The sequence below is a fragment of the Leucopleurus acutus genome, assembly GCF_964270905.1.
Source record: "Leucopleurus acutus genome assembly, chromosome: 8".
In the NCBI taxonomy this organism is placed as follows: Eukaryota; Metazoa; Chordata; class Mammalia; order Artiodactyla; family Delphinidae; genus Leucopleurus; species Leucopleurus acutus.
The window spans coordinates 102,541,315-102,568,470 of NC_139151.1; the positions used below are offsets into that span (position 1 = coordinate 102,541,315).

At 51.9% G+C, this 27,156-nt stretch overlaps 1 protein-coding gene across 1 annotated transcript; it reads left to right on the forward strand.

The window, feature by feature from the left end:
* Positions 1 to 18,274: 18,274 nt before the first annotated feature.
* On the forward strand, positions 18,275 to 19,053 carry CDC42EP2 (CDC42 effector protein 2). Its single transcript, XM_082844773.1, has one exon. The coding sequence runs from the start codon at positions 18,362 to 18,364 to the stop codon at positions 19,004 to 19,006; it is 645 nt and encodes a 214-aa protein (XP_082700899.1). The 5' UTR covers positions 18,275 to 18,361; the 3' UTR covers positions 19,007 to 19,053.
* Positions 19,054 to 27,156: the final 8,103 nt, after the last annotated feature.

The window sequence follows — 27,156 nt, forward strand, 5'->3', positions numbered from 1 at the left end:
GTGCCCATTGGTCAAGGACGATCCAGAGGCCCCAGTGGGATGGGGCGGTTTACAGAGGGGAGAAAAGACTTGTATCCTGGTGGGAGGGAGGCGTGTGCCGGGCAGGCAGGCGGTGGTGTGCAGCTTCCCGGGAAAGAGCCCGTTGCCTGGATACAAGTCGTGTGACTGTTGGCAATGCTCTGGGAGGACCTGAGCAGGCATTTAAAACAAACAAAAAAAGCAGGATGAGAACCCCAGATTGCAGACAGGTCTGGCGACCCGTGCCCCTCTGACACCAGACGCTTCCCTTTTGCTCTTGGCGGGAAGTCGGTGCCCAGCGACTACCGGCTGACTGCTCCTCGGCCCTTCTTCACCTGGGTCACCAGTTTCCTGAAGCCTCGTCCCACTTGCTTGTGGGGGGATCTCTTCCCCCCTCCCCTCACTGGGGCTCAGGATTCTGAAATAAGGCTCTGGGAGGGGGCACTGGTGACGGGGGTGGATGAAGTGGAGGAACCTGGCTGGGCCTGGACTCCTGGGACCCACCTGCTTCAGAATCCCCTTTGGTGGCATCTTCCCTCGTCCTGGTCGTGCCCTGGGCCTTCAAGACACAAGCCCAAGGATGAAGCAGATGGTTCTGAAGAAGCAAAGTCCTGCGCTCTTACCACGTTTGCCTCCCAGGCCTCGATGCCCCAGCCCTGCCCAGCCCTGGCCTCGGTGTTTCCTTTCCCTTCACTCAGGGTCTCCTAGCCCGGCTCAGCCCAGCCTTGCGGCTTCCCCTAGTGCTGGGAGTAGCCATTGGGCTGATTTTTCACTTCTCTGTTTGATACACGCTTCCTTTCCCCCGACCCTGGGGCTCCTGGCTGAGCCACCTGAGAGCCAGTTCTGGTTGGACACACGTGGCCTCTCCCTCCAGACGGCCCTCTAAGTAGATGTGAAAGGTCTTGACTGACTGGGGTGGGGTGAGGTAGGTTTTTTTTTTTTTACATTAAAAAAAAAATGTTACTGAGATATAATAATAACATGAATTTCACCTTTTTTTTTTCCTTTTCTTCTTTTTTTTTTTTTTTTTGCCAGCAAGGTCTGTGGGATCTTAGTTCCCAGACCAGGGATTGAACCCGGGACCCCAGCAGTGGAAGTGCAGAGTCCTAAACACTGGACCGCCAGGGAATTCCCGAATTTCACCATTTTAATGTGTATAGATAGTTCAGTGGCTTTTAGTACATTCACAATGTTATGCAAACATCATCACTATTTCTAGAATATTTTCTTCACCCCAGAAAGAAGCCCCATACCCACTAGCACTCACTCACCATCTCCACCCCACTCCCATCCCCTGGCAAATGCTAAACTACTTTCTGGCTCTATAGATTTACCTATTCTGGGCATATCGTATAAATGGAATCAACCAGTATGTAGTCTTTTGTGTCTGGCTTCTTTCACTTGGCATAATGTTTTCAGGGTTCACCCATGTTGTAGCATTATCAGTGCTTCGTTCCTTTTTATGACTGAATACTATTCCACTGTACAGATAGACCATGTTTGGTTTCTCCATTCATCAGTTGATGGACATTAGTGTTTCCACTTTGGGGGCTATTGTGAGTAGTGCTGCTGTAAACACTACAAGTTTTTGTGTGAACATGTTCTCAATGCTCTTGGGTATATTATATACCCAGGTATGGGGGGAGGGGCTTTAGAGTTATGGAAGAAGGGAATGCAAGGGAAGGGAGGGAGAAGAGAAGAAAGAAAAGAAGGAAAGAAAGAAGTGATGGGCCTGGAACTGTGCTTGCTTAGGAGCCAGATGCCTCGAGGAGGCTAGACTGCCTTGCTAAGAAGTTTGGATCGATTCTTGTGCCTTGGGGAATCTTTGAAGGCTTCTGAGTAGTGGAAGGACAACATCCAATCTGTGTCTTAGGAAAGGGCTGGCAGTGCCGCAAAGGGCAAAGTGAAGCTGGGAGAGGCGGGAGACGGGAGACACGTCCAGAGCCATCAGAGGACAGAGCCCCCCCAGCAGTCTCTCTCTGTTCCTATGGAAACAGTACCCCAGTTCCCCTCTGGAAGAACTGCCTGTCCTCCCCCCACCTCCCTTGCCTAAACCAAACCGCACGTTGCATTTCTCTGGCCTCAGTGATTGGCCAGGGATAGGCACAACCAAGACATGCCAAACACAATGACTCTAAGGCTTCTGCTGGAGGTGGGAGAAAAGACACACCATAAGGGTGGAGCTGCTGCAGCCATCTTGCCACCATGAAGGGAAACGCCTCCTGAATATGGATCATTCATATGATCCATATGATTCATATGATTCTGAGAGCCAGAAGCTGGGGAGAGAGGTCAGCACCAGGCTACAATGTCCGAGCTCTGGTGAAGTGAGCCTCCTGCCCCCAAACCTAAAGCACAAATACCAACCCCCCTTTGCAACAATGTGTGTGAACCTAGAGAATATTATGCTTAGTGAAATAAGTCAGAGAAAGACAAATACTCTATGTTAGCACCTATATGTGGAATCTAAACAATAAAACAAACAAGTGTATCTAACAAAACAGAAACAGACTCAGATGCTGAGAACAAAGCAGTGCTTACCAGTGGGAGGAGGAAGGGGGAGAAGCAAGATAGGGGTATGGGATTAAGAGATAAAAACTACTATATATAAAATGGATAAGCAGCAAGGATATAGTGTACAGCAAAGGGAGATATAGCCATTGTTTTGTAATAACTTTAAATGGAGTATAATCTATAAAAGTACTGAATGACTATGTTGTACACTTGAAACTAATACTGTACATCAACTATACTTCAATTTAGAAAATAAAATAAAAAGAGAAACAGCAAATACCACCACCACCACCACCATCCGGGTTTTGTTTGTTTTGGCCATGCTGCGCGGCTTTCGGGATCTTAGTTCCCTGACCAGGGATTTAACCTGGGCCGCAGCGGTGAAAGCGCCAAGTCCTAAGCCCTAACCACTGGACCACAAGGGAATTCCCCCCCACACCCCTTTTTTTTTCTTAAGTTTAAGTTGAGGAGAAAACACAGCTTGGGTAGGAAGGAAAGGGAATTACCATTTCTGAGGACCAACTGTGTGTACTTTGACACAGAGATCACATCTAACCCTCTGGCAGCCTCCAAGAGGTTCAAGATCACCGGCCGAAGTAAGCAATGGGGCTGGGATTTGAACTCCAATCCCTCGTCTCTCCTCTGTGCCATACTGACCAACTTGGCCACCCAGCAAGGACAGACTTCAGAGGAGTCCCAGGGAGCAACCCAGGTGCCTGGGAGCATGTGGGAGGAGGGGATGCCTGGGTCTGTTGGGGCAGGTCGGGATGAAGGGGGCACCCAGATGGGCCCAGCCTCCCAGGACATCAGGGATGACAGATCCGGGGTCTGGTGAGGCGTGAGGATTGGAGGCGTTGATCCAGGGGTCGCCTGCGTAGAACTCATTACGCTCAAGAGAACCCAGAGCACTGGGAGTCTGGCCGAGGAGAGGGGAGACCAGAGGGGGAGCTTACGCGCCTGGCCTCAGAGTCCGGAGGTCGCTGGGGTGGGACTTAATCACCCACGCTCAGGCATTTGGGCCCCTCTGTCACCCTGGCCTCATCATTCTAGATCTTCTTTCCCTGAGCGGCCAGGCCTATCTATGTCTGCTCCCTCTGGGTCTGCCCTGGAAATGCCAGGGCCCCATGGGCCTCAGGGCTGGTCTGCTCTGGGACCCACTGGGCCCACGGCCAGCTCCAGACTCCCCACCCAGACCCACCCTCCTTCTCCTGTCAGCAGGGAGCCCGCCTAACAGCTGAGAGCCATGCAGCTGCCGGGGCCCAGGGCCCCTCGGGGGTCTTGGGGACAGCTGCTGGTCCGTGACCCCACTGACCCCTGTCCCCGTGCACTGCTCCCTGAGAGCCTGGGCATCTGCCCTGAGCCTGGCGGGGCCCCGCAGAGCCCCATCTCTCCTGCTGGCTCCCGTGGCTCCCAGATCCTCCCAGGGTCTGAGCATTTCTCACTGAGAGAGAGAACTGAAGGCCTGCAGGGCTGAGTCAGCAGGCCCTACCCCCAGGAAAGGGGGAGAGCAGGGTGGGCAGAGGCAGTCCCGTAGCAGCCCCTCTCTGCTCCGGGAGCTGGAGGAGCCCTGGGCCAGTGTCTGGAAGGCTCAGCCATGCCTGAGTCCTGGGGGGCTGCTCCCGGGGCCCACTTTCCCATGAGATCTGGAGTCCTCTTCAAATGTTCTTCTTCTTAGCCTAACTTCCAAAATATACAAATAGCTCAAACAACTCAATAACAAAGAAACAAACAACCCAATCAAGAAAGGGGCAGAAGACCTAAATAGACATTTCTCCAAAGAAGACATACAGGTGGCCAAGAGGCACATGAAAAGATGCTCCACATCGCTAATTATTAGAGAAATGCAAATCAAAACTACAATAAGGTATCACCTCACACCGGTCAGAATGGCCATCATTAAAAAGTCTACAAATAACAAATGCTGGAGAGGGTGTGAAAAAAAGGAAACTCTCGTATACTGTTGGTGGGGATGTAAGTTGGTGCAGCCACTATGGAGAACAGTATGGAGGTTACTAAAAATAGAACTACTATATGACCCAGCAATCCCACTCCCGGGTATATATCTGGACAAACCTATAATTCAAAAAGATACATGCACCCCTATGCTCATAGCGGCACTATTTACAATAGCCAAGATATGGAAACAACCTAAATGTCCATCGACAGATGAATGGATGAAGAAGATGTGGTATATATATATATATATATATATATATATATATATATATATATATATATATATATATAATGGAATACTACTCAGCCATAAAAAAGAATGAAATAATGCCATTTGCAGCAACATGGATGGACCTAGAGATTATCACACTAAGTGAAGTAAGTCAGACAGAAAGATAAATACCATACGATATCACTTATATGTGGAATCTAAAACATGACGCAAATGAACTTATCTACGAAACAGAAACAGACTCACAGACATAGAGAATAGACTTGTGGTTGCCAAGGGGAAGGGGGGTGGGGGAAGGATGGATTGGGAGTTTGAGATTAGCAGATGCAAACCATTATATATATATATGTATAACTGAATTGCTTTGCTGTACACCAGAAACTAACACAACATTGTAAATTAACTATACTTCAGTAAAATAAATTAAAAACAAAATAAATGAACAAAGAAACCCCAAATGTTCTGACCTTAGATTATTTCCAATCACAGTGGTTTACCTCTGGGGATGGGTGTTGGAGAACCAGGGGTCAGGGCTCGGAGGATTATTTGTCGTGTCCATTCTCACATCCTGTTTGACATCTTTTGCCATGTGCATGGACTATTTTAAAAGAAAGAAAAAATTATGTGTGTGTGTGTATACACACAACTCTCTTGCCCCTCTGCTCCACGATGCCTGCTCCCTGAGGGCAGGGACCCTGTCCCGTCCCTGTAGAGTGCTTGGCGCACAGTAGGCCCACAAGAGATACCTGCCGAAGGGATGCCTTGTCATGAAACGTCCACCTGGGCCCTAGCCCGTCAGTTCCCATGCCTGTTCCCACGCCTGCTCCTGTTCGCAGACACTTGCAGTGGTGCCGGCTCTGTGTGGGGATCTCTTCTCAGCATCGGGATGCAGACACGTACCACCAAATGGAGAGAATTCCTGCTCCACCTAGAGGGGGCGCCAGGAAAGCACCGAGAGCCACTGTGCCTCAAACAGAGGTAGCCCACTCCAGGGTCTTTTTTTTTTTTTTGCCTGCATTGGGTCTCTGTTGCTGCGTGCGGGCTTTCTCTAGTTGCTGCAAGCGGGGGTTTCTCTTGTTGCAGAGCACAGGCTCTAGGCGCACGGGCTTCAGTAGTTGTGGCACGTGGGCTCAGTAGTTGTGGCTTTCGCTCTCTAGAGCGCAGGCTCAGTAGTTGTGGCGCCCAGCCTTAGTTGCTCCACAGCATATGGGATCTTCCCAGACCAGGGCTGGAACCCTCGTCCCCTGCACTGGCAGGCAGATTCTTAATCACTGCACCACCAGGGAAGTCTCAACTGCAGGCTCTTTTACTTCCTAAACCCTCGTCTCCTATTTGCCCCCTGTATGCTACCCACGGTACCCTGCCCTTCATTCATTCATCTGTTCATTCATTCACATTCATTGGCATCCACTCTGGGGAGGCAACAGTGGTTACAGCCCAGTGGGGGATGGACATGAATCAGATGACGATGGCTCAGAGAGGACCGTGGTCTGGAGTTTCTCCGAGGGAACTCGACATCGATTGGGGTCCGGAATGCTTCCCCGAGGGGAGATACCATGGCTGAGACCTGCAGGAATCGCAGGAGGCGGCCGGTGAAGGGAGGAGCCATGTAAGGAGCCCGTCCTGGAGGCTGGGTGTGCTCAAGGCCAGAGAAGAGGGAGCTGAGAGGTGGCTTGAGGCTGGAGGCCAGCAGGGTCCCTGACCAGGGTTTGTGGCCACTGAAGCATGTGAGCAGGGGCGTGTGGCCGTCAGGTTGGTGTTTTGCATCAGTCACGATGTGGGGTGGAGAGTGGGCGGGGCCCCTGCTGGGATCCTCCATCTCCCTTGGTGGCCCCACTGTCCTCCCTTTCCTCCCTGGCCCCTCTCATCACCCAAGTCACCACGCTGGACCGGCCTGACCCCGGTCCTTCCTCCCTGGCCCCTGTGGCCCATCTGTCACCAAATTCCAATCTTTCGACCTCATCATCTCCAGCGCCGTCTTTCACACCACAGCTCAGAGCCAAGTTCCGTCTCTCTCCTGATCCATCCCCCCCAAAGTGGCACCTGCCTCCAATCAGGCCTCCCTCCACGTCCCCTTCTCTGAATCGATCCTCTTAAGCATAATTCTCTAATTCCTTTTCCAGTTCATGGAAAAGGAAATAGAAATGGCCCTGAAGCCTATGAAAAATGGCCAAACTCACTTACAAGAGAAACACAGATTAAAACCACACTGAGGCTCCTTTGTCTTTAGTTAATGTTTACCTACCAGAGTGACACAAATCAAAAAGGCTGAGAACCAGTTGCCAGTGAGGCTGAGGAGAAATGGGCCCTGTGGTCCCCCTGGACCTGGCACATCACCTGAGAAAGACAAGTGGACAGAGCTGACCAAATGACAACAGAGAGTGTCCTGTGACCCCCAAGTCCCTATGAACTTATTCTTCAGCTGTGCTCACACGAGTGTGTAACAGCATCTGTGCAAGATGGCAGCACTGCTTGTCACAGGAAAGGGCTGGGGACAACCTAAACGTCCGTCAACTGAGGCCATGGGGGTGGCTGATGGGCTGAAAGGCCCTTGTCCAGAACAGAGGGAGTGGAGAGGGGGCTTGAGGCTGGAGAGGCCATAATTTGCATAAATTATGGTACACCCCATGTGAAATACTGTGCAGCTGTGAGAAAATGAAACTGACGATATACTCTATGAACTGACATGAAGTGGTCATAGATATAATGTCAACTGAAGAAAGGAAGGTGCCGGACAATGTGAATAGCAGAGGCTCAATAAATTGTGGCTTCCCATGGCTCCTGCAGAATCTCCCCCATCGCCCCCAGCAGTGGGGCCTGTCCTCCCCCTGCTCCCACCAAGGTCTGCTGTACTTTGGGGCTCTACTTGTCTAAATATTGCCATTTGTGTAAAAAAAAAAACGGACGGGGCTTTGCTTGCATGTGCAAAGAGTATCTCTAGAAGTGTTTACAAGAAACTGATAACGCTGGTTGTTTGTGGAGAGGAGAACTGGTGCCTGGGGAACAGGGGTAAGAGGGAGACGTTTTGCCTCTTGTGACTTCTTCTTTTATATTTTTATTTATTTATTTATCTGGCAGCTTCGGGTCTTTAGTTGCAGCACGCGGGATCTTCGTCACGACATGCGGGATCTTTCGATGTGGCGCGTGGGCTCTTCAGCCTGCTGTGATTTCTAAATTGTGAACCACACGAAAGCATTACCATGTCAACAAGATAGTTTAAATTAAAAAAATGCAATTCTGGTCATGTCGCACTTCTGCACAGATCCTTGCTTCCCTCCCACAGCATTTGGCAGCTCTTGTGAGCTATTGTCTGCTTTTAATTATTCTTTAATGGGCAAGTGACAGAAACCCAATTCCAATAGGACTAAACAAAAATTGTAAGTTGTTGCTTCATGTAATGGATGTCTGATTCAGGCATGGCTGGATCCAGAAGCACGAACAATGTTATTGAGAGTCATTCTCTGGGCTCTGCTTTCCTCTGTGCTGGCTTTATTCTTGGACAAGCTCTTCCGTGAGTTGACAGCCCTGAGTTGACATCTTGGCATCTGTCACCCTAATAGTCACCACAAGTTCCCAGGCTGAAGCCCACTGCTGACATGCCCATCCCTAAACCATCCCTATGACTCAGATTGGGTAGGCTGGGGCCTCAGACCCACTTTTAGAGCTTGGAGGCAAGGTCAATCATACTGGAGACTCTGGAAAATTGAGGGGTAGTCATCAGAATAAGAGGAATGGGAGCTGGGCAAGGATAATGGTGCTCGCCAGCCACCCTCCTGGTCTTTCCCCCTCTCCTATGCCGTGGTCTGCTGGACACATCTATCCTGTTTCCCGCTCACACCACGCATCTACTTGCATTCCTTCTGGCCTTTGCCTTTGCCTCTCCCTGCTCCCCCTGAAATATCCTTTCCTTCCTCTGCCTGGCAAATTCCTACTCATCCATTAATACCCTGCTCAAATATCACCTCCTCTTGAAGCCTTCCTAACTCTTCCATCTGTTTCCCCACCTCTAGCAGAACAAATCCTTCTTACTGCTGTTCTTTTTGGTTCTTCACTCAATCCATAGTCGCTCACTGAGCCTCGCCTATGCTGCCTGGGATAGAAAGAGGTAAATCAGAACTGGCCTCTGCTTTCAAGGACCTCCATTATGGCACAGAATGTGCTGTGTTAGAATTGGTTATTTGTTTCACTCAGGGTATCTGTTCTCTGAGGGCTGGGCCCAGCCTTGACCCTCTGTGTCTTCTCCAGTCAGCACAGCTCTAGGCACAAGGTAGATGCAAATGAGTTTTCAAAATGAATAATGACAAGGTGCCTTGAAGGGGTGGGAAGTGTTGAAAACAACGCCTGCTAACTCTGTGTTCCCCAGGCCAAAAGACAGCCCTGTGGCTTGGATGTTCCCAGAGGCCTCCGGGAGGAAGTGCCTCAGTCCCTGCTAGGACAGGGCTGTCACCACTCCGGAAACCCCCATGGCCCTGGGCCTGGGGCCAAAAATCCAGACCCAAAGGAAAGTCCCCCAGTAAGGCCCTGCCACCCAACTCCCAAGGAGGGGTCCAAGGCAGAGGCAGAAGCTGGCGGTAGCTTCGAAGGGACTCTCATCTCGAATCCCAGCCTCTGCCAGGTCAGAGTTCTATGAAGGCAAGTGAAAAGCGAGGAGGGCAGGGCTGGAGTTGGCAGGAGCCCAGGGGAGGAAGGAAACAAGAAACAATCAAGGAAAAATCCAAACCAGGCCTGGGGTTGGCTCAGGCCACGGAGCCCTGCAGGCTGAGCTCAGGCTGTGTGGAGGAGGCTTCCTAGGGGTGGACGGAGCTCCTGCCCTGCTCCCTGTCTCCCTGTGGCAGGGGATCGGGGTGGCGGGGGCTGAGGCCCTTCCAGAGACCTTGTCTCCTCGCACTGCCCCCTAGACGCCCCCAAGAGTATCACCACCCTTCCCTTTTGACTCCCTGCTCTTAGACCTGTCCCCAGACTCCTGGTCCCCTCATCCCACCTGCCTCCCTAGGTCCCAGGGTGGGCGGGGCCGAGGATAGCTGGCTCCGGCCTGGGAGTCCTACCCCTCCGGCTCAGTTCCTCCGTTCTTCCAGGCTAACCTCGGAAAAGGGGGCCTCAGACTCTATCCCCCAGGGCCTTTGGGGGCTGGGGCTGCTGACGTGGGTGATTTTCAGGAAGAAGAGGCTGGGCGCGGGGAAGGAAGGGCTGAGTCAGTCCCTGTGTGGTGATTACAGGTCCTGTGGGTGCGGGGAGTTGCTGTGGGACTGGGCGGCAGATGGGTGGGGACTGGGCTTATCTCAGGATCAAGGCAAGCCTCCAGGCTGAGAAGAAGGAATTTGAATACCACATTTTTTTTTTGGATTTTTTGGCCGTGCCGCACAGCATGTGGGATCTTAGTTCCCCGACCAGGGATTGAACCCTGCATTGCAGGCACAGTCTTAACCACTGGACCTCCAGGGAAGCCCCTTGGGGCATTGCTCCTCCCAGGCTTCCTTGCCTCTAACCTGTCCTGAATGTCCCTCAGGGTCCTACCCCCTCAGACACCGGGGTGTCCAGGAGTCCTTCCAGCAAGAATAGTCCAGGCCCTAGCTGAGGCAGCAAACCCTCAGTCAGGCTGGGCAGGGGGCACTTGGCCTGAGTGTCTACGGGGTCAGAAATTCAGGACACCCTGGCCCTCCCATGGCTCAGGATCCCGGCCTCACCACCCGTACTTGGGCCTTTACACACTCCCTGAGAAGTTGCATAAAAAAGCCAGTTTTAGTCAATGAAATCCTGTTTTATAAATGCTCATTAATTGCAGGGCTGCCATGGCAACACTGGGCGTATCTGCAAAGATCTCGTCCATTCAGCAGAGCAGAGAGCTGCCAGCAGCCCCATCCCCAGGGATTCCTCAGGCCCCAGCCAAGTGACATGACCGCATCTGTGAATGGGGAGAATGAACCACCTACCTGAGTGCTTGCAAAGCACAGAACCCAGTGCCCGGCACAAAGCGGGCCTTGGATGTGGGCTTTGTGGGGGCCGTATCTCTGGCTGATGGCAGGAGAGCAGCACAGGGAGCCGGCACTGGGCGGAGCCACATCACAGCCAGGTGGGATTAAAACAGTCCCCAGAGCGCAGTTCCTGTCGCTTTGGGTCCTGGTTGGGAGGATGGCTAGTCGCTGAGGGAGGGGTCCGGGGGTTGGGTCAGGCTCAGGGGCCAAATCTGCTGCTCTCTATCCATCCCTCAAGGCTCCCCAACTGCACAAACACACACACACACACACACACACACACCCCAGAACCTCTCCAAAGGGCTCTGGAGTTCGTTCCTGGCTTTGAGTGACCTTGGATGAGGGTCTTTGCCTCTGCAAGCTTTCACCTCTGTAACTTTGTTTTGCCGCCAGCCCTGAATGGAGCTCCTGACCTTCCCCGAGCCCCTTCCTCCAACGGAGGACGCTCAGCTGATGGGCGGGGCTGCGCCGCAGGCTCAGGGGGTCATTATTAGAGTCATCTAGGCATCATTAGACTCATTCCAGGTCAGGTGACAAGGCCAGTCACCACCCCCCAAAGCTCCTGTTATAATGTTTCCATGAAACTCCTGCCTGCGGGGACTGTGTGGTCCCATCAACAATACACTCGCAAGTCCCTTCTCTTGTTTGGGACTCATGTAACTCCCATTTTACAGACAAGAAGGCTCAGAAAGGGACTGTCCGTTCTTCGTCTGTGGCCACAGAGCAAGTCAGCAGCACAGCCAGCTCAGAACCTGGGTCTGTGGCTCAGAAGCAGTGCTCAGGGCCTGGCACCTAGCTGTCCCCCTACCTGGCTGTGTGTGGGAAGGAAGGCGGGGTGGGGGGTGACAATGGCTGGGTGAGAAGACTGAGTGGGGACGAGGGCCCAGAGCTAGCATGTCTTGCCACTTGCAGTCTAAGTAGATCACTGTCAGGGCCCGAGCTTCGGTTTCCATTTCTGTAAAGGGGGATAGTGATGCTGGCTCTGCCCACCTTGCTGGGCTCTCAGAGGATTTGAGGAGCTCAGGGGCAAGAAGCACTTGGTAAGGGGCACAGGCAAGCCTGGGTGGGTGGATTCTTGGCAGAGCCGCGGTGGCAGGAAGGGAGAGAGGTACAATACTTATCCACACACACGACAATTTGGCCCAGGGCCCCATTCCTCCACTGTCCAGGCCTCAGTTTTCCTCTGAGCCACCAGGCCAGTCCTGGCAGAATCCACCTGACTGATGCTCCCTGGGGAGTTAAAGGAGGACACTTCCCTGTATGTTTTCTATTGCTGCTGTAACAAACCACCGCAAACTTGGGGGCTTAAGACAACACAAATGTATTAACTTACAGTCCCGTTGGTTTGAAGTCCGACATGGGTCTAAAATCAAGCCGCCAGCTGGGCCGTGTTCCTTCTGGAGGTTCTGGGGGAGAATCTGTTTCCTTGGCTTTTCCAGCTTCTAGAGGCCACCCACATGCCTTTGTCTGTGGCCCCCTCTTCCATCTTCCAAAGCAGCAACACAGCATTTCTGTGTCATCACATCTCTTTCTCTGACTCTCCTGTCTCCCTCTTCCACTTTTAAGGACCATCATGATTACATTGGGCCCACCCAGATAATTCAGGGTAATCTCCCTCTTTTAAAGTCAGTTGATTAGTAACTGTAATTCCATTGGCAACCTTAATTATTCTTTGCTGTGTAACGAAATATATTCACAGGTTCCAGAGACTAGGACATGGACATCTTTAGGGAGGGGCCATTTGCCTACTCCACTCCCCTTCTCCCCAACCTTCCCTCCCTCAGGATGCCTTCCTGACCCCCTCTCCCTAAGAGTCCCACCCACATTTACAGTATGGAAGCTTTCATCATCCTGGTCACATTGTACGGTCACAGCTGTCACCCTCCAGAAAGCAAGGTCCCCTCACCTCATTACCATCCACCCTTCCTTTGCCCCACTCTTCTTAGCACTTGCTCCCGCAGACGGGTATCACAGTCTACTTGGGGACTTGGGTTTCCTCCATTTCCCTTCATTGGACAGTAGGTCCCAGTCCGGAGGGGGCTGCGTCCCCAGCGACAAGAACAGCGCCTGGCACCTATAGATGCACAATTATCTGCTGAATCACTGAAAGGAGCAAGGGCAGAGTTCCCTTTAGTCTATCTCCAGCTCCTGTGTAGGGCCTGCCCTTCAGTAAATGTTGCTCGTACCGAATGAATGAATGAACCAACCAACCAGCCAATCAACTAATGTTGGAAAGAGTCTAAGTAAGGGTCCCACCCCAGCCCCGGAAGTCACTTAGCCTGACAGCAAACACTGGCATGGCCCGGCCACTCCGCCCGCACACACCCTCAATGCCCTCTATTCTAAGGGGCGGCAAACTCCTGAAAGCTCTCGGAAGTCTGTAATATTTTAACATAGACGCCTCTAAGGCCTCATTCATTTCCTTAGTAGTCACTGAATACACTTGTGCGGGCGCCTCCCCGGACCCGGCCCTCCTAGAACCGAGAGTTTTGGTTCCGACGGGCACAGCCGGAGTCCGCGGAGTCCAGCCCGGGCAGCCGACGCTGCCTGGGCCGCAGCCGCCCGAGCTTGGACTGGACCCTCGGGCCTGCGCGACTGCTGGACCCCCGCGCTGCGCCTCCAGAGGGGGAACCCAGGCGGGCCAGGGAGTAGGGCGAGGCTGTGGGCGGGGCCTAGTTGGGGCGGTCCCGGCATTGGCTCCGCGGCAGGGGGCGGGGCTTTAGGGGCCACTGTCAGCACTGTAAATTCACAGCCCAGGTCTGTCCCATCGCCGCGCGGTCCAGCTCCTGAGCTTTCGCCGCCCGCCGGTCAGTCGCTTGAACGCGCTCAAGGTGAGTTCAGGCCGGGACTCTGCGGCCCGACCGCGGCTCCTAGGGAGGCCCATCCTTGAGGCGCCCCATCCCAGCTCGCGCCCCGGCCCCCGACTCACCTCCACGTAGATCCTTTCCCGGGTGCCTCGGGCTGCACCATGTTTCCCGCCCGCGCCTTGGTCCCGGCGGCCACGCCCGCTTCCCCCTCGGCCTGCGGTGCGCCGCGCATCCCGAACCTGAGCTCCCGGTCCAGCCTTCCACACTGCGCCAGAGCCCCCGCCCCCCACCCCAGGACCCGGGAGTGCCCTCCCGCCGCCATCCCCGCCCGGGCTCAGGGTCGTATTTTTAGTCGATGGTGAGGTGTCCTCCTATCTTTAGCCGTGGCCGCGAGTGTCCTGAAACGGATCCGGACTGCGCTGGGCTGCACTCGGGCAGAGGGCTGGGAGGGGTCGGCGCCGGAACCCGAGCTGGGGCTGAGGAGCCGGACCCACGGGAGCCAGGGGCGGGGGCTGCACGCCAGAGCTCTGGCCCTGAGCCGAGCGGACACTCGGACATCGCCCAGGCCGGAAAGCACGGGGGAGGCTCCTCCCTGAGTTTGGATACCCGGGCAGGGTCCAGGATCTCTCCCTTTCCCCCCACTGTCGGGTTGTGAGACCAGAGCCCCCCAAGAGAAGATCCCGCAGACAATCCTCACCTGGTACGTCAACGTGCGGCTCCTTGGGGGAGCAGGAGACGCTCTGGAGACCCGGGTGCGCGCCGGGAACCCTCCGGGACGAGGGGCAGTATAGGGAGAGAGCGCGCCACCTAGTGGCCGCGGAGCCGAGCGCCGCTCCGCACAGCGACGCTGGGAGACCCCGCTGCCAGCGAGGGGGACTCTACGCAGGCAGGCTAAGTCCTGGCCGGCAGGCGGAGGCGGACCCCTCTGCTCGGGGGCTGTTCATTTTTGGTCTTGTTTGGAGCACTGTCCCCGGAGAACCAAAATGCTTGAGGAAGGCCCTACAGCTATTTGCTGAATAAATATCGGGGCTGACAAGTGACCCGCTAACCCTGTCTTTGTACATCGGCGCTCTCTCTCACTTGCAGTATGGCAGTAGGGTCTCCAGTAGCCCCCTGGTAATGGCTTTATTGTCATCCCATTTCATAGACGAGGAAGGTGAGGCCCAGAGAGGAAAGGTGTCTTCCCAAGGTTAGGGTGAGTTCCAGGTAGAGATGGGTTCAAGGTCAGAGGCCTGCTTTTTGAACACTCCTGGTGGAGAGTGGCCTAGTATTTCTTGTGACAGGAGTGGTTCTGCATCCAGGAAGTCATTTTCTCTAAAGGAGGCCCCGGGCTCCTTCCAGAGCAAGCCAACAGAGCTGGGATGTCTCCCATCTGCTCCTCCCAAAGCTGCAGGAAGGCCCCCTGTCCCAGGCCCCCAGAGCCTTGTCCTGATGGAGAGCTCATTCTCACATCTCTGGACACTTGCAAATTGAGAGAGGGGGCCAACCAAGAGGTAGGACTTAAATGGAGGAGGTCTGGGGACCCGGTGGCCCCAGCCCAGGTGGGAGCCTATTTCTCTCCTGCTCCCCAAGCAGTTCACAGAGGTTGACACGGCCCACTGCATCGGAGCCACTGGGACCCAGCTACGTAGTAGTGCCCACTCTTCCTCTTACTAGCTGGGTGACCTCAGCAAAGTTGCTTAACATCTCTGAGTTTCAGCTTCTGCCTCTGTAAAGGCCAGTAATGACACCCACCGTGCTGTGCCTGGGACGTTAAAATGGAAACCATGCAAGGGTAGCTGGAGCCTGGGGTCTTGTAGTTGCCAAATCTGAATACTTGGGGCTTGACGGTTGCAATTCCCAGCTCTCCCCTGGTGGTTGAGGCTGGCCCAACCCTTCCCCCCAGCCTCAGTTCTCCCCACATCTGGAATTGGGTGGGTACATCTGGCTCAGAGCAAGAGAGCTGTCAGGGACACCGGATTTGTTGTGGAAACATTCAGGCTGTCTTGGCACCCCTGAATGATGGGAGGGAACTGGCCCAAGTTCTGGGCAGATCCCCTCCGTTAGCCCCCCTCTCCGTGAGTGAAAAAGAAGGAAAAGCTACCCCAAGACTTCTCCTGCCAAGGGGACAGATAGGAGGTGTGTCGGCATGCCCCCAGGCCTGGCATGGTGGGCACAGATAAATGTTTGTTAGATAAAGGAGTGATAGGAGTCCAAGACTTCCACTTCAGAGCACTCCCTGCCTCCCTCTTCCTCCCTCCAGCTTCTTCCAAGCTTAGCTGGAATTCTGCCACCGGAGAGTCATTCTTTTGTTTCCTATTAAGCTGCAGGTGCTCTGGGAGGGGCAAGATGTCCGGTCTCTTTGGCTCAGCTCGACTGACCCAGGGTGTCCGGTCCTGGGGTGGGGTTTCCTGAGTAAGGGCCTGGGCTGGGGGGGGGGGGTGTAGCTGGGACTCAGCCTCTCCTGCATCCTCTTTCCTCCTTCCTGCTCCCTCCTGCCAGTCCCCTCACTCTTCCCTCGCCCTGCCCGGCCTGGCCTGGGATGAATAATGGGGCAGAGGACCTGGCAGAGGCCTCCCTGATGCTGCTCGGTGCTTCCCCAGTGATTTCCCACCTGCTCAGCCCCTGTTGGCCTGGGGAGAGTGGGCTCATCTAGGTACCTGCTGGGTGACCTTGGGCAAGTTGCTTTGCCTTCCATGCTCTGATTCTACACATCAGGCCAATCCCCCACCGTGGGAACTAGAGGAAGTGCTTGCTCCACTTCCTTTTTCTGTCAAACCTGCACGATACCCCTCCAGAGTGTATTTATTTTTTCCACATTAAAAAATCTTTATTTTTTCTGACTACATGAATAATACGTGCTCATAAATAATACATGCTTCTTATTAAGAATTTGAGCTTATAGGGCTTCCCTGGTGGCGCAGTGGTTGAGAATCTGCCTGCCAATGCAGGGGACACGGGTTCGAGCCCTGGTCTGGGAAGATCCCACATGCTGCGGAGCAACTAGGCACGTGAGCCACAACTACTGAGCCTGCGCGTCTGGAGCCTGTGCTCCGCAACAAGAGAGGCCACGATAGTGAGAGGCCCGCGCACCGCGATGAAGAGTGGCCCCCACTCGCTGCAACTAGAGAAAGCCCTTGCACAGAAACGAAGACCCAACACAGCCAAAAATAAATAAATAAAAGAGTTCCTTTTAAAAAATTTTTTAAAAAAAAGAATTTGAGCTTATTAAAGTATGAACAAGAGAGGGAAGTCACCTGAAATTCTACCACTTTGAGGGAACCACCATCAACATTTTGGTGACCATCCTTTCATATTTGGCTTACATATATCATTTCTTAGTAATGGTCCCCAGATATTAGTTTTTTCTGAGGACAACTTTCCTCCCATGTCACAAGCCCCACACCCCATCCCTGCCCTCTACCCCAGTCTAGGTATCCCATATGACAACCTAGTGCCAGCCTTCTATATTCGTCTCTGTTCCTATATCGAATATAATCCTATGCAGACCTGTATATGCAGGTACACATACATGCCTGTTCAGGGAGTGGGGAGGAGAGCTGGTCAATGTTTTCAAAAAATGGAATCTTCTAGACTACATTTTTTCATTTTGCTTCTCTCTCTCTGCAATGCCTTATGGGAATCCCTCCAAAATGTCCGATAGCTCTAATTTTATTTATTTATTTGTTTGTTTGTTTATTTAGTGGCTTGTGGGATCTTAGTTCCCCTACCAGAGATTGAACCCCGGCCACAGCAGTGAAAGCGCTGAGTCCTAACCACTGAACTGCCAGGGAATTCCCTGATAGCTCTAATTTTAAAATGGGAATGATAGGAGGGTGGTTGTGATGATTAAATGAGATGTGTGTGCAAAGAACTCAACGAAATTCCAGGCACAGAGCAGAGCTGCCATGCCCCAGATATTTGTATCCCCCACTCCATCTTCCCCTTAGGCGCTGGGGCAGGGAGGAGGGGCAGAAACTACATTAAGCTTAGGCCCTGCCCATAAGGAACTCCTCACGGAGAGGAGGAGAAAAGGGAAGCTCTGAGCAGGTGACCTCACTTCCAGTAGGATGTGATGGGGCCAAATGGGAGGTGTCGGTCGTTATGCACTGTTGGCTGAACTCCTGCTGTGCCAGGCCTGGGAGGGTGAGACAGAGGTTACAAGATCTCAGTCCTCCGTCAATCGGGAGCTGAGACAAATCTGCGAGACCTCCAGACAATTTGGCACTGGTCATGTCCTGGGCACAGTTGAATGCAGACCACAGCGATGAGCAGAGCTGGGGACTCAGGGCAAGAGATCAGAGCCGGGGCAGGTATGTGACTTCAGTCCTGTCGCTTAGGTTCCCCACTCACGGAGGGAGGGGCTTGGCGCTGCTGATCCAGGCCTTGAGGTGCAACAAGTCCATGAGCGAACACAGGCTTCAGCCAGGAGGGCTCCCCACAGGCGTGCAGCGCCACGTGGGCTCCCAGGGCTGACGAAAGAGACCCAGAACCAAGACGGATGCCTCTGCCTTTGTCCTTCTGTCCCTGACTTGTACCCTTGATGTTTCAGCTCCTCAGCCCTGGACCAGAGAGAAGCTGGCGAGGACGAGCCCAGAGAGCGTCACTGCCTACGAGCTCTGCGCCTTCCTGCTTCCAGTTTTCAGACGAGTTTTCAACCCTCTTGGGAGAAAGTGATTTTGTTATCTCGATCCTCTGACTTCATCGATCGTTTATCTTTCTTTTCCAAATTCCTTGGGCCAACTTTGGTCACACCACACGCACTTGGCAAGTGCTTGGTGTCTGGAAACCTCCCTCTAGGTGTTTCTTGAGGGTGGTGAGAGGAGGCAGCGGAGGCCGTGGTCCTGCGAGCAGACTGTCCAGGCCTGGGTGGTGAGGTCGCGATGTCCACCAAGGTGCCCATCTATCTGAAGCGCGGCAGCCGCAAAGGCAAGAAGGAGAAGCTGCGGGACCTGCTGTCCTCAGACATGATCAGCCCGCCACTGGGGGACTTCCGCCACACCATTCACATCGGCAGTGGTGGCGGCAGTGACATGTTCGGCGACATCTCCTTCCTGCAAGGCAAGTTCCACCTCCTGCCGGGGACGGCGGTCGAGGAGGCCGAGGAGGATGGTGGCTTTGAGCTGCCCTTCCAGTTCACACGCACAGCCACCCTGTGCGGGCGGGAGCTCCCCGACGGGCCGTCCCCTCTGCTCAAGAACGCCATCTCCCTCCCTGTCATCGGCGGGCCCCAGGCACTCACCTTGCCTGCCGCCCAGGCCCCACCCAAACCCCCTCGCCTGCACCTGGAGAGCCCTCAGCCTTCCCCACAGCCCTCCCCGCAGGAGGCAGGGAGTGTGGACATCTGGCGGATTCCAGAGGCTGCCTCAACCCACAGTGGGCTGAGCCCCGAGTCTGGGGCTGAGGAGCCCTTCCTGTCCCACGCCAGCTCCCTGCTCTCCCTGCACGTAGACCTGGGGCCTTCCATCCTGGACGACGTTCTCCAGATCATGGACCAGGACCTGGGCCACCTGCAGATCCCCACATAGGACCCAAGAATGGCCAGGCTGGGGTGAATGCCAGAGACAGTTGGTGGACACGGCCCTGATCTAGAAGTCGGGGTCCCAAGGTCCCACCTGCGTGGTTGCTGGCCAGTGATTTCTCACTTTGAGCCTTTGTTTCCCCTCCCTCCCACCCTCTCCCCGTGGACAGAGTGGCCTCTTTGCTTTCCCCTAAGCCCCACGAGGATATGTGTAGACGTCAGCCCAAAGTGCCCTGTGCCTCCTGGGCCACCCGGACCCCCACCGCCAACTGCTCCTCAGACCCCTTGGACTGAGGCTCTGCTGAAATGGAATCTGCTTTTCACCTCCCTCTGCCTCAGCCCCATCAGCGCCCTGCTGGGGGGCGGAGGGTGAGGGAAGACGTGGGGCACAGCCAGCTGGATCTCTGGCTCTGTGTCCTTAACTGGGAATGTGGCACCAGTGACCGATGTCCCTCCGCCCCACCCCTCCTACATGACCAGGGGATTCTGGTTGCAATAAAACTTGCTGCTGCTGGTACTTGTGTTCGCCGTACCCTGCCCCCAGGCTCCTCTTGAAGTCAGGCCAGGCTCTGGGAGCTGTGGGCTGACCCTGGGGGAGACCCCAGCCCCAGAGAGCCTTGAACAGGGCGGGGCCTGCCTTCTGGAAGACGGTACCCCATTCCTAGCCCATAGTGAGAATGAAGCAGGAACGAACCAAGTGCCAACTGGGGATATTCTGACATTAATTCGGGTGTTTGACAAGAGGCGGCCAAGCACCGGAGTAGGCCAGGAGCTGGCCCTGGGGGCTGGGGTTTGTCAGGGAGGCCCAAGAGGCAAGGAATAACCACAGGCCTGGCGCAGTGGAACCAACAGCTTCTCGGGCGCCAGAGGGCTGAGGGAGCGCACGGGAGGGCGGGCTGGGCCTGGGGCTGGGCGGGATCAGCCTTGCTCATCAGCAGACCCATCTCATCAGCGCTGCCTATTGAGCACCTGCAGTGCTTCAGACATGCTCCAAGTCTGGTGGGGCGAAGGGGCAAATCTGTAAGCAAGTAAATTTCCAATAGTGTTGAACACCATGAAGAAAACACCAAGATCGGTAATGTCTGGGGCAAGGGTGCGGTGGTGTCGTGATTCTGAGCCAAACCTGAGGGCTGACGGACTTATGCTCACGCATAAGCAAAGGCACTGAGGCACCAGATTGAGTGACAGAGAGGATCTGACACGTGGCAAAAAGAGCAAAGGTCTCTGAGTCCAACCTAGCCTTGTGAGGCTCAGTTTCCCCATCTCTAAAATGCAGTCAGTGATACCTACCTAACAACCTTGCAGGGTTGTTAAGCAAGTCAGGGATAACGTTTATTAGCGTGCACATGGAAGGTATTCAAACATGGTTATGCTGTGAGACATAAAGGAACCCGGGGCTCGGGAAAGGCAGGACCGTAAAGCTGGAAAACTGGGTCGGAGTCGGCTTAGAACAGTTCTCCTTGCAAGGCTGAAGCTGAGGCCATGGGAGCTGCCGAAAGAGTTTAAGCAGGAGAGACGGGGGGTCAGACCCAGGTTTTAGAAGGGTCACCAGCCAGGCCGAGTGGGGAGACGGACCAAAGATCAAAGAGGAAGAAGCCGTTGCAGGAAGAGGGCTGGCTCCGCGTGGGGACAGTGGGAACCGAGAGGAGGGGAAGGTGCTGGCGTGGGGCTTGGTATCTGACTGGTACAGACCACGTGGGCAGCTGGAGGCCAATGCCGGCCTCGGTGACCCCTCTTCCATTCTCTGCTGGTTCTTTTCCATCCTTTTGACCCTACAAATCTCAGACTCCCACCTCACCCCCAGGCTTTTCTACCTCTAGGGAGAGATTTCATACCAGAGGCCGAAGCAGAATTAGACCAGGAGGCATTTTTCTTGACTACACTGATTTGTTTTTTAAAAGGTGATTTGTTTTTTATTCTGATAAAACATATATAACACGAAATTTACCATTTTAACCTTTTTTAAAATTTATTTATTTATTTTTGGCTGTGTTGGGTCTCTGTTGCTGCACGCAGGCTTTCTCTAGTTGCGGCGAGCGGGGGCTACTCCTCATTGTGGTGCGCGGGCTTCTCATTGCCATGGCTTCTCTTGTTGTGGAGCGTGGGCTCTAGAGCACACGGGCTTAGTTGCTCTGCAGCAGGTGGAATCTTCCTGGATCAGGGCTCAAACCCATGTCCCCTGCATTGGCAGGCGGGTTCTTAACCACTGCGCCACCAGGCAAGCCCCCATTTCAACCATTTTTAAGCATATGGTTCAGTGGCATTAAGTACATTCACATTATTCTGCAACCATCACCACCATCCATTTCCAGAACTTTTTTCATCTTCCCGAAGTGAAACTCTGTACCCATTAAACACTAACTCCACATTTCCCCACACCCCCTGCCCCGGCCCCTGGCAGCCACCCTTCTACTTTATGTGTCTATGAATTTGACTACTCTAGGGACCTGATACGAGTGGAATCATACGGTATTTAGTTTGGGGGTTTGTTTTATTCTTTTGGCCGAGCCTCACGGCTTATGGGATCTTAGTTCCCAGACCAGGAATTGAACCAGGGCAGTGAAAGCACCGAGTCCTGACCACTGGACCACCAGGGAATTCCCTGTTTGTCTTTTTGTGACTGCCTTATTTCACTTAGCATGATGTCTTCAAGGTTTATCCATGCTGTAGCATGTGTTGAAATTTCATTCTTTTTAAAAGCTGAGGACTTCCCTGGTGGCACAGTGGTTAAGTATCCACCTGCCAATGCAGGGGACACGGGTTTGATCCCTAATCAAAGATGCCACATGCTGTGGAGCAACTAAGCCCATGCGCCACAACTACTGAGTCTGTGCTCTAGAGCCCGCAAGCCACAACTACTGAAGCCCACGCGCCTAGAGCCCGTGCTCCGCAACAAGAGAAGACACCACAATGAGAAGCCCATGCACCACAGCGAAGAGTAGCCCCCGCTCACCACACCTAGAGAAAGCCCGCACGCAGCAACAAAGACCCAACACAGCCAAAAATAAATAAATAAATATTTTTTAAAAAGCTGAATAATATTCCATTGTCTGTGTATTCCACATTTTGTTTATCCATCCATCCATCAATGGACACCTGGGTTGCTTCTGTCTTTGGCAATTTTGAACAATGCTGCTCTGAATGTGAGTGTACCCATATCTGTTTGAGTCCCTGCTTTCATTTCTTTTGTGTGTGTACACTGAAGTGGGATTGCTGGATCACATGATCATTCTATATTTAATTTCTTAAGGAACTGCCATTTTCCATAGGAGCTGCACCATTTTACGTTCCCACCAAACTTTTTGTTTTTAATCTGAAATTTTTGCCATCATTTACAGAATAGGAGATGTACTATCTGTAGTGGGATTTGAACCCACTGTGAGACCCCAAAGCCTGTACTCAACTGCAACCCTCTCCCCCAACACGGGTTCAGCTTCAGACCCTGGTAAAGTGTGAAGGCAAAGGGTGGGGAGCTGAAGGCCAGCACCGTCTTACCTGCAGGTTCCCCCTCGGGGCTTGAGTGGCTTGTCTCCATCTGCCCAGGAGGGGGAGACAAGAAAAAGGACAGCTTCCTTATAGCTTCACCCAGCTGGAAGAAGGCACCTCAGCTTGGACCTGAGGTGAAGACAGAGTGGCCATGAAAGAGGGACATTCTTGTCCCGGTTCCCCTGGCAGTGCTCCCCACCTACCTTGCATCAGGCATCAGGCCAAGGACCCTGGGAAACCACTCAGGGTTGCCATGTCTGGGTGGAGAAAGGGGACTAGATGGCGAAACTGAAGCATCAGACTAAACTCGGGATACCTGCTTCACCAAGGTAGCCAGAGGCGAAGTGAAGGACTTTCCCTCTTCAACTTGGATCGCGCTATACATATCCTGCAGATACCACCTCCCACAAATAGGAGGACAAGTTGTCGTTGGACAGTCAAAAACATGACAAATATGCCACGGGAATTCCCTGGTGGTCCAGTGGTTAGGACTCTGCGCTTTCACTGCTGTGGGCCCAGGTTCAATCCCTGGTCAGAGAACTAACATCCCGCAAGCCTCATGGCACAGCCAAAAAAAAAAAAAAAAGACAAATATCCCTACAGTCCACTGTTTTAGATGTCCAACGTCCATGCATGTCCTTATTCTAGTATTTACTCTTAAAAATATCATAGGTATTATATATATATTATATATATATTATTATATAATATATAATACATACATGGTATAATACATCTATGCCTCTTTCTGTCCAAAATACATTCACTCATTTCCCAAAGGGAGACAACTCACAATCTTGTCAATGACCACATCCACTTCCAAGTCCAGGATTTCGAGATGATGTCCATTCCCCCTGCAATTCCTTTACCAGCCCATCTCAATATTTTGCAAACTACAAACTACACTGTAAAGTTAATTACCACCAATATACCCTATACACAAGAGTGGAGAGAAAGAGAGAAGAATGGGAGAATTAAAATATATAAAAAATACACTGGACACAGCAATAAAAGAAATATATGTAGACTTTTCTACAACAAAGCTTTGTCTGGTGTGAATAACCTCCCTTCTTCACTACCCAGTTCTTGATACCTTTGCCTTCAACCTGCATCTTGCCTGTTCAGGGTTCTTTACCAGGTGACATGTCCTAAATCTTCTTTTTTAAAGAATTTGAGCTCTTGGAGGATCTCCCTGTATAGACACTTCCCCGAAACTTTTTATTTTGGAGCATTTCCAACCCACAGAAATATTAGAAGAATGGTACAGTGTACACCCATACACCTTCATCTAGATCTGCCAGTTATTACCATTTCGCCTCATTTGCTCTATCTCTTTAATATAAAAACTTTCTTCCTGACCTTCTGAAAGTAAGTTGCAGACGTCAGGACACTTCAGTATTTATTTCCATTGTCTTTCTTTAGCTTGCTTGGGCCTTATTTGGCTTCTGCAACGTGTGAATTCGTGTATTTCATCATTTTTGGAAAATTATTGATCACTTTCTCTTTAAATATTGCCTCTACCCCCTTTCTTTCTCCTTACCCTCTGGGACTCCAGTTAAATGCATCTTAGATCTCTCTATATATCCTCTATGTTTCTAGTCTAATTCTGTATTTTCTTTTCTTTTGTCTTCCATGCTGTATTAAGGACAAGACAATGTCTTCCTATGTACCCTGTAGTTCACTTGTTCTCTCTTCAGCAGTGCCTATTCGCTTTTTCACCAATTTATTGTGTTCTTAATTTTGGTGTTGGTATTTTTCAGTTGGACGAGTTCTATGTGGTTCTTTAAAAGTTCTGTTGTGACACTTCTTAATAGAAATGTGTTGCCTGCAGATATTTTTACACTTGTCTTTATCTTCTTTAAACACAATTAGCAGTGTTATGTTATGGTCGGTATCAGATAATTCCAGCATCTTAAATCTGTATGGGTCAATCTGTGCTTTATATTATTTGCAGTCAGTTTTTTCTTTCTTTCTTAATTTTATTTATTTTTAGCTGTGTTGGGTCTTCGTTGCTGCGTGTGGGCTTTCTCTAGTTGCTGTGAACAGGGGCTACTCTTTGTTGCGGTGCATGGGCTTCTCATTGTGGTGGCTTCTCTTGTTGCGGAGCCCGGGCTCTAGAGCACAGGCTCAGTAGCTGTGGCACATGGGTTTAGTTGCTCCGCCGCATGTGGGATCTTCCTGGACTGGGGTTCAAACCCGTGTCCCTTGCGTTGGCAGGCAGATTCTTAACCACTGCACTATCAGGGAAGCCCTGCAGTCAGTTCTTGTGCAAGGTTTCTTGTTTCTTTGTGTGCTTGATTATCTTTGACAAAGAGCTGGATATTGTATCTGAAAAAGTATTTTTAGAAATAATTTGAGGCCTTGGATGACAGTACATTCTTTCAGAAAGGATAGTGCTTGGTCCCAAATATGCTTCCTTCTGCTAGGTGACTAGAGGCATTATAAGGATGGGTCCACTTAATCCAAGTTCAAGGCTTGAGCTTCCCTGGACCACCTGCATAATATGACTCTGGACTACTAGTCCACAGAAGTTAGGATCCCATCTTAAAGTGGGCATGTATTGGTAGTAGGGCATCTGACTTCTACCTTGGGCAGGCTCTGGGTTTTGATTTTGACCTTCCCCACCAAAGACCACCAAACAACAGCTTAGCTTCACAGTTATATCTTCCAGATCAGTAAATGTCCCCAGGACAAAAATTGCCTTGAATTCTGGGCTTACAGCTCTGGGCTTCAACCTCTTAAATGTTAGCTCAGGAATTCGTCACTATACTACTAGCTTGTCAATGCTTTTAAGTTTTTTTTCACTTCCTCTGTTTTTTTAGTTTGTATTCAGTGGGAAGGTTGGAATTAAATACCAAATCAGGTGGGCTTCCCTGGTGGTGCAGTGGTTAAGAATCCGCCTGCCAATGCGGGGACACAGGTTTGAGCCCTGGTCTGGGAAGATCCCACATGCTGCAGAGCAACTAAGTCCATGAACGACAGCTACTGAGGCTGTGCTCTACAGCCCCCGAGCCAGAACTACTGAGCCCGTGAGCCACAACTACTGAAGCCCACGTGCCTAGAGCCCGCACACCGCAACGAAGAGTAGTCCCCGCTCTCTGCAACTAGAGAAAGCCCGCACGCAGCAACGAAGACCCAACGCAGCCAAAAATAAAGAAAGAAAGAAAATAATTTTTTTTTTTCTGTCCGCGGGCCTCTCACTGTTGTGGCCTCTCCCATAGCGGAGCACAGGCTCCGGACGCGCAGGCTCAGCGGCCATGGCTCACGGGCCCAGCCGCTCCGCGGCATGTGGGATTCTCCTGGACTGGGGCACGAACCCGTGTCCCCTGCATTAGCAAGCAGACTCTCAACCACTCTGCCACCAGGGAAGCCCCAGAAAATAATTTTTTGAAAACTACCCAATCAGGAGCCTGTCTCCCTGACTGTAATTTTTTTTTTGGTCTCACAGCTTGCGGGATCCTAGTTCCCCCACCAGGGATCGAACCCGGGCCCTCACAGTGAAAGCGCCGAGTCCTAACCACTGGATTGTCAGGGTATTCCCATCACTGAACACAATATTAAGCAGATCCCCTGGGTTTTGTTTATATTTCTCCCTGCCCCCACTGGGTAACAGCAATCCCATTTACCCTAGAGAATTAAAATCAGTCACCCCAGCCAACAATGGTACCCACTTTTTACTTTGCCCAGTGGCAGGTGGAACTCAAAATAGCCCACTGGCAGTCTCAGATCCTAATTTAGAGAAAACATTTTTGTGCCCCCTGGTGGAAGCATTCCTTCATTGGGTCCTAAAGGCTCTAGATCAGCCAGAGCCCTGAGCGGCAGAAACAGAAAACAAACATTTTGCAAAAGAGTCATTAGTTGAGCTTGCAAGAGGCTGCACCCCGACTTCCACTGCTTGGTTCCTGTCTGTAAGAGTAACACTATATATATATATCGGTCACTGGTTCAGAGCATAGGGAGTATCTGTTATTCAGTGATGGAATATTTCTTAAAAGAATCCTAAAAGAATCAAAAGCCATTGGTGCTGCGCTCATAAACTGCCTTTCCAATAATAGAGAACTAGCCTACTTATCATTTCTAATATTTTTTATTTAAAATTTTTTATTGAGACATACCTACAGAGAAGTGCACAAATCTTGTGTAGGTCAATGAATTTTTACAAAGTGAATAAACCTGTGTAACCCAGATGAAGAAAAGGAACATTACTAGGCACCTAGTGCCCCCCACTCCTTGTTATTATCTTCCACAGGGAACCATTTTCCTGAATTCTATCCCCATAGGTTAGTGTGTCTGTTTACATAACTTGATATAAATGGAATCATACGATATGTCCTCTTTCAAAATTGGCTTCTTTTATTCAAATATTAAGTTTTTTGAGATTCATTCGTGTTGTTGTGTAGCAATAGTTTGTTCTTTTCAATGTTGTTTAATCCACTCTAGCGCTGTGGGCATTTGGGATGCTCCAGTTTGAGGCTATTACAATTAATGCTGCTGTGAGCATTCTCATACAGGCTTTCCCATATATGTATCCACGGACAGAACTGCTCAGTCATGGGGTATGTGTGTGCTCAGCTTCAGGGCTCGCACACTGTCTTAGACAGTTCAGGCTGCTGTAACAAAGTACCACAGACAACAGACATTAACTTCTCAGTTCTGGAGGCTGGGAAGTCC

What these genes read in the sequence shown, in the direction of transcription:
- CDC42EP2 (XM_082844773.1), top strand. Translation starts at nt 18,362, where the DNA reads ATGTCCACCAAGGTGCCCATCTATCTGAAGCGCGGCAGCCGCAAAGGC.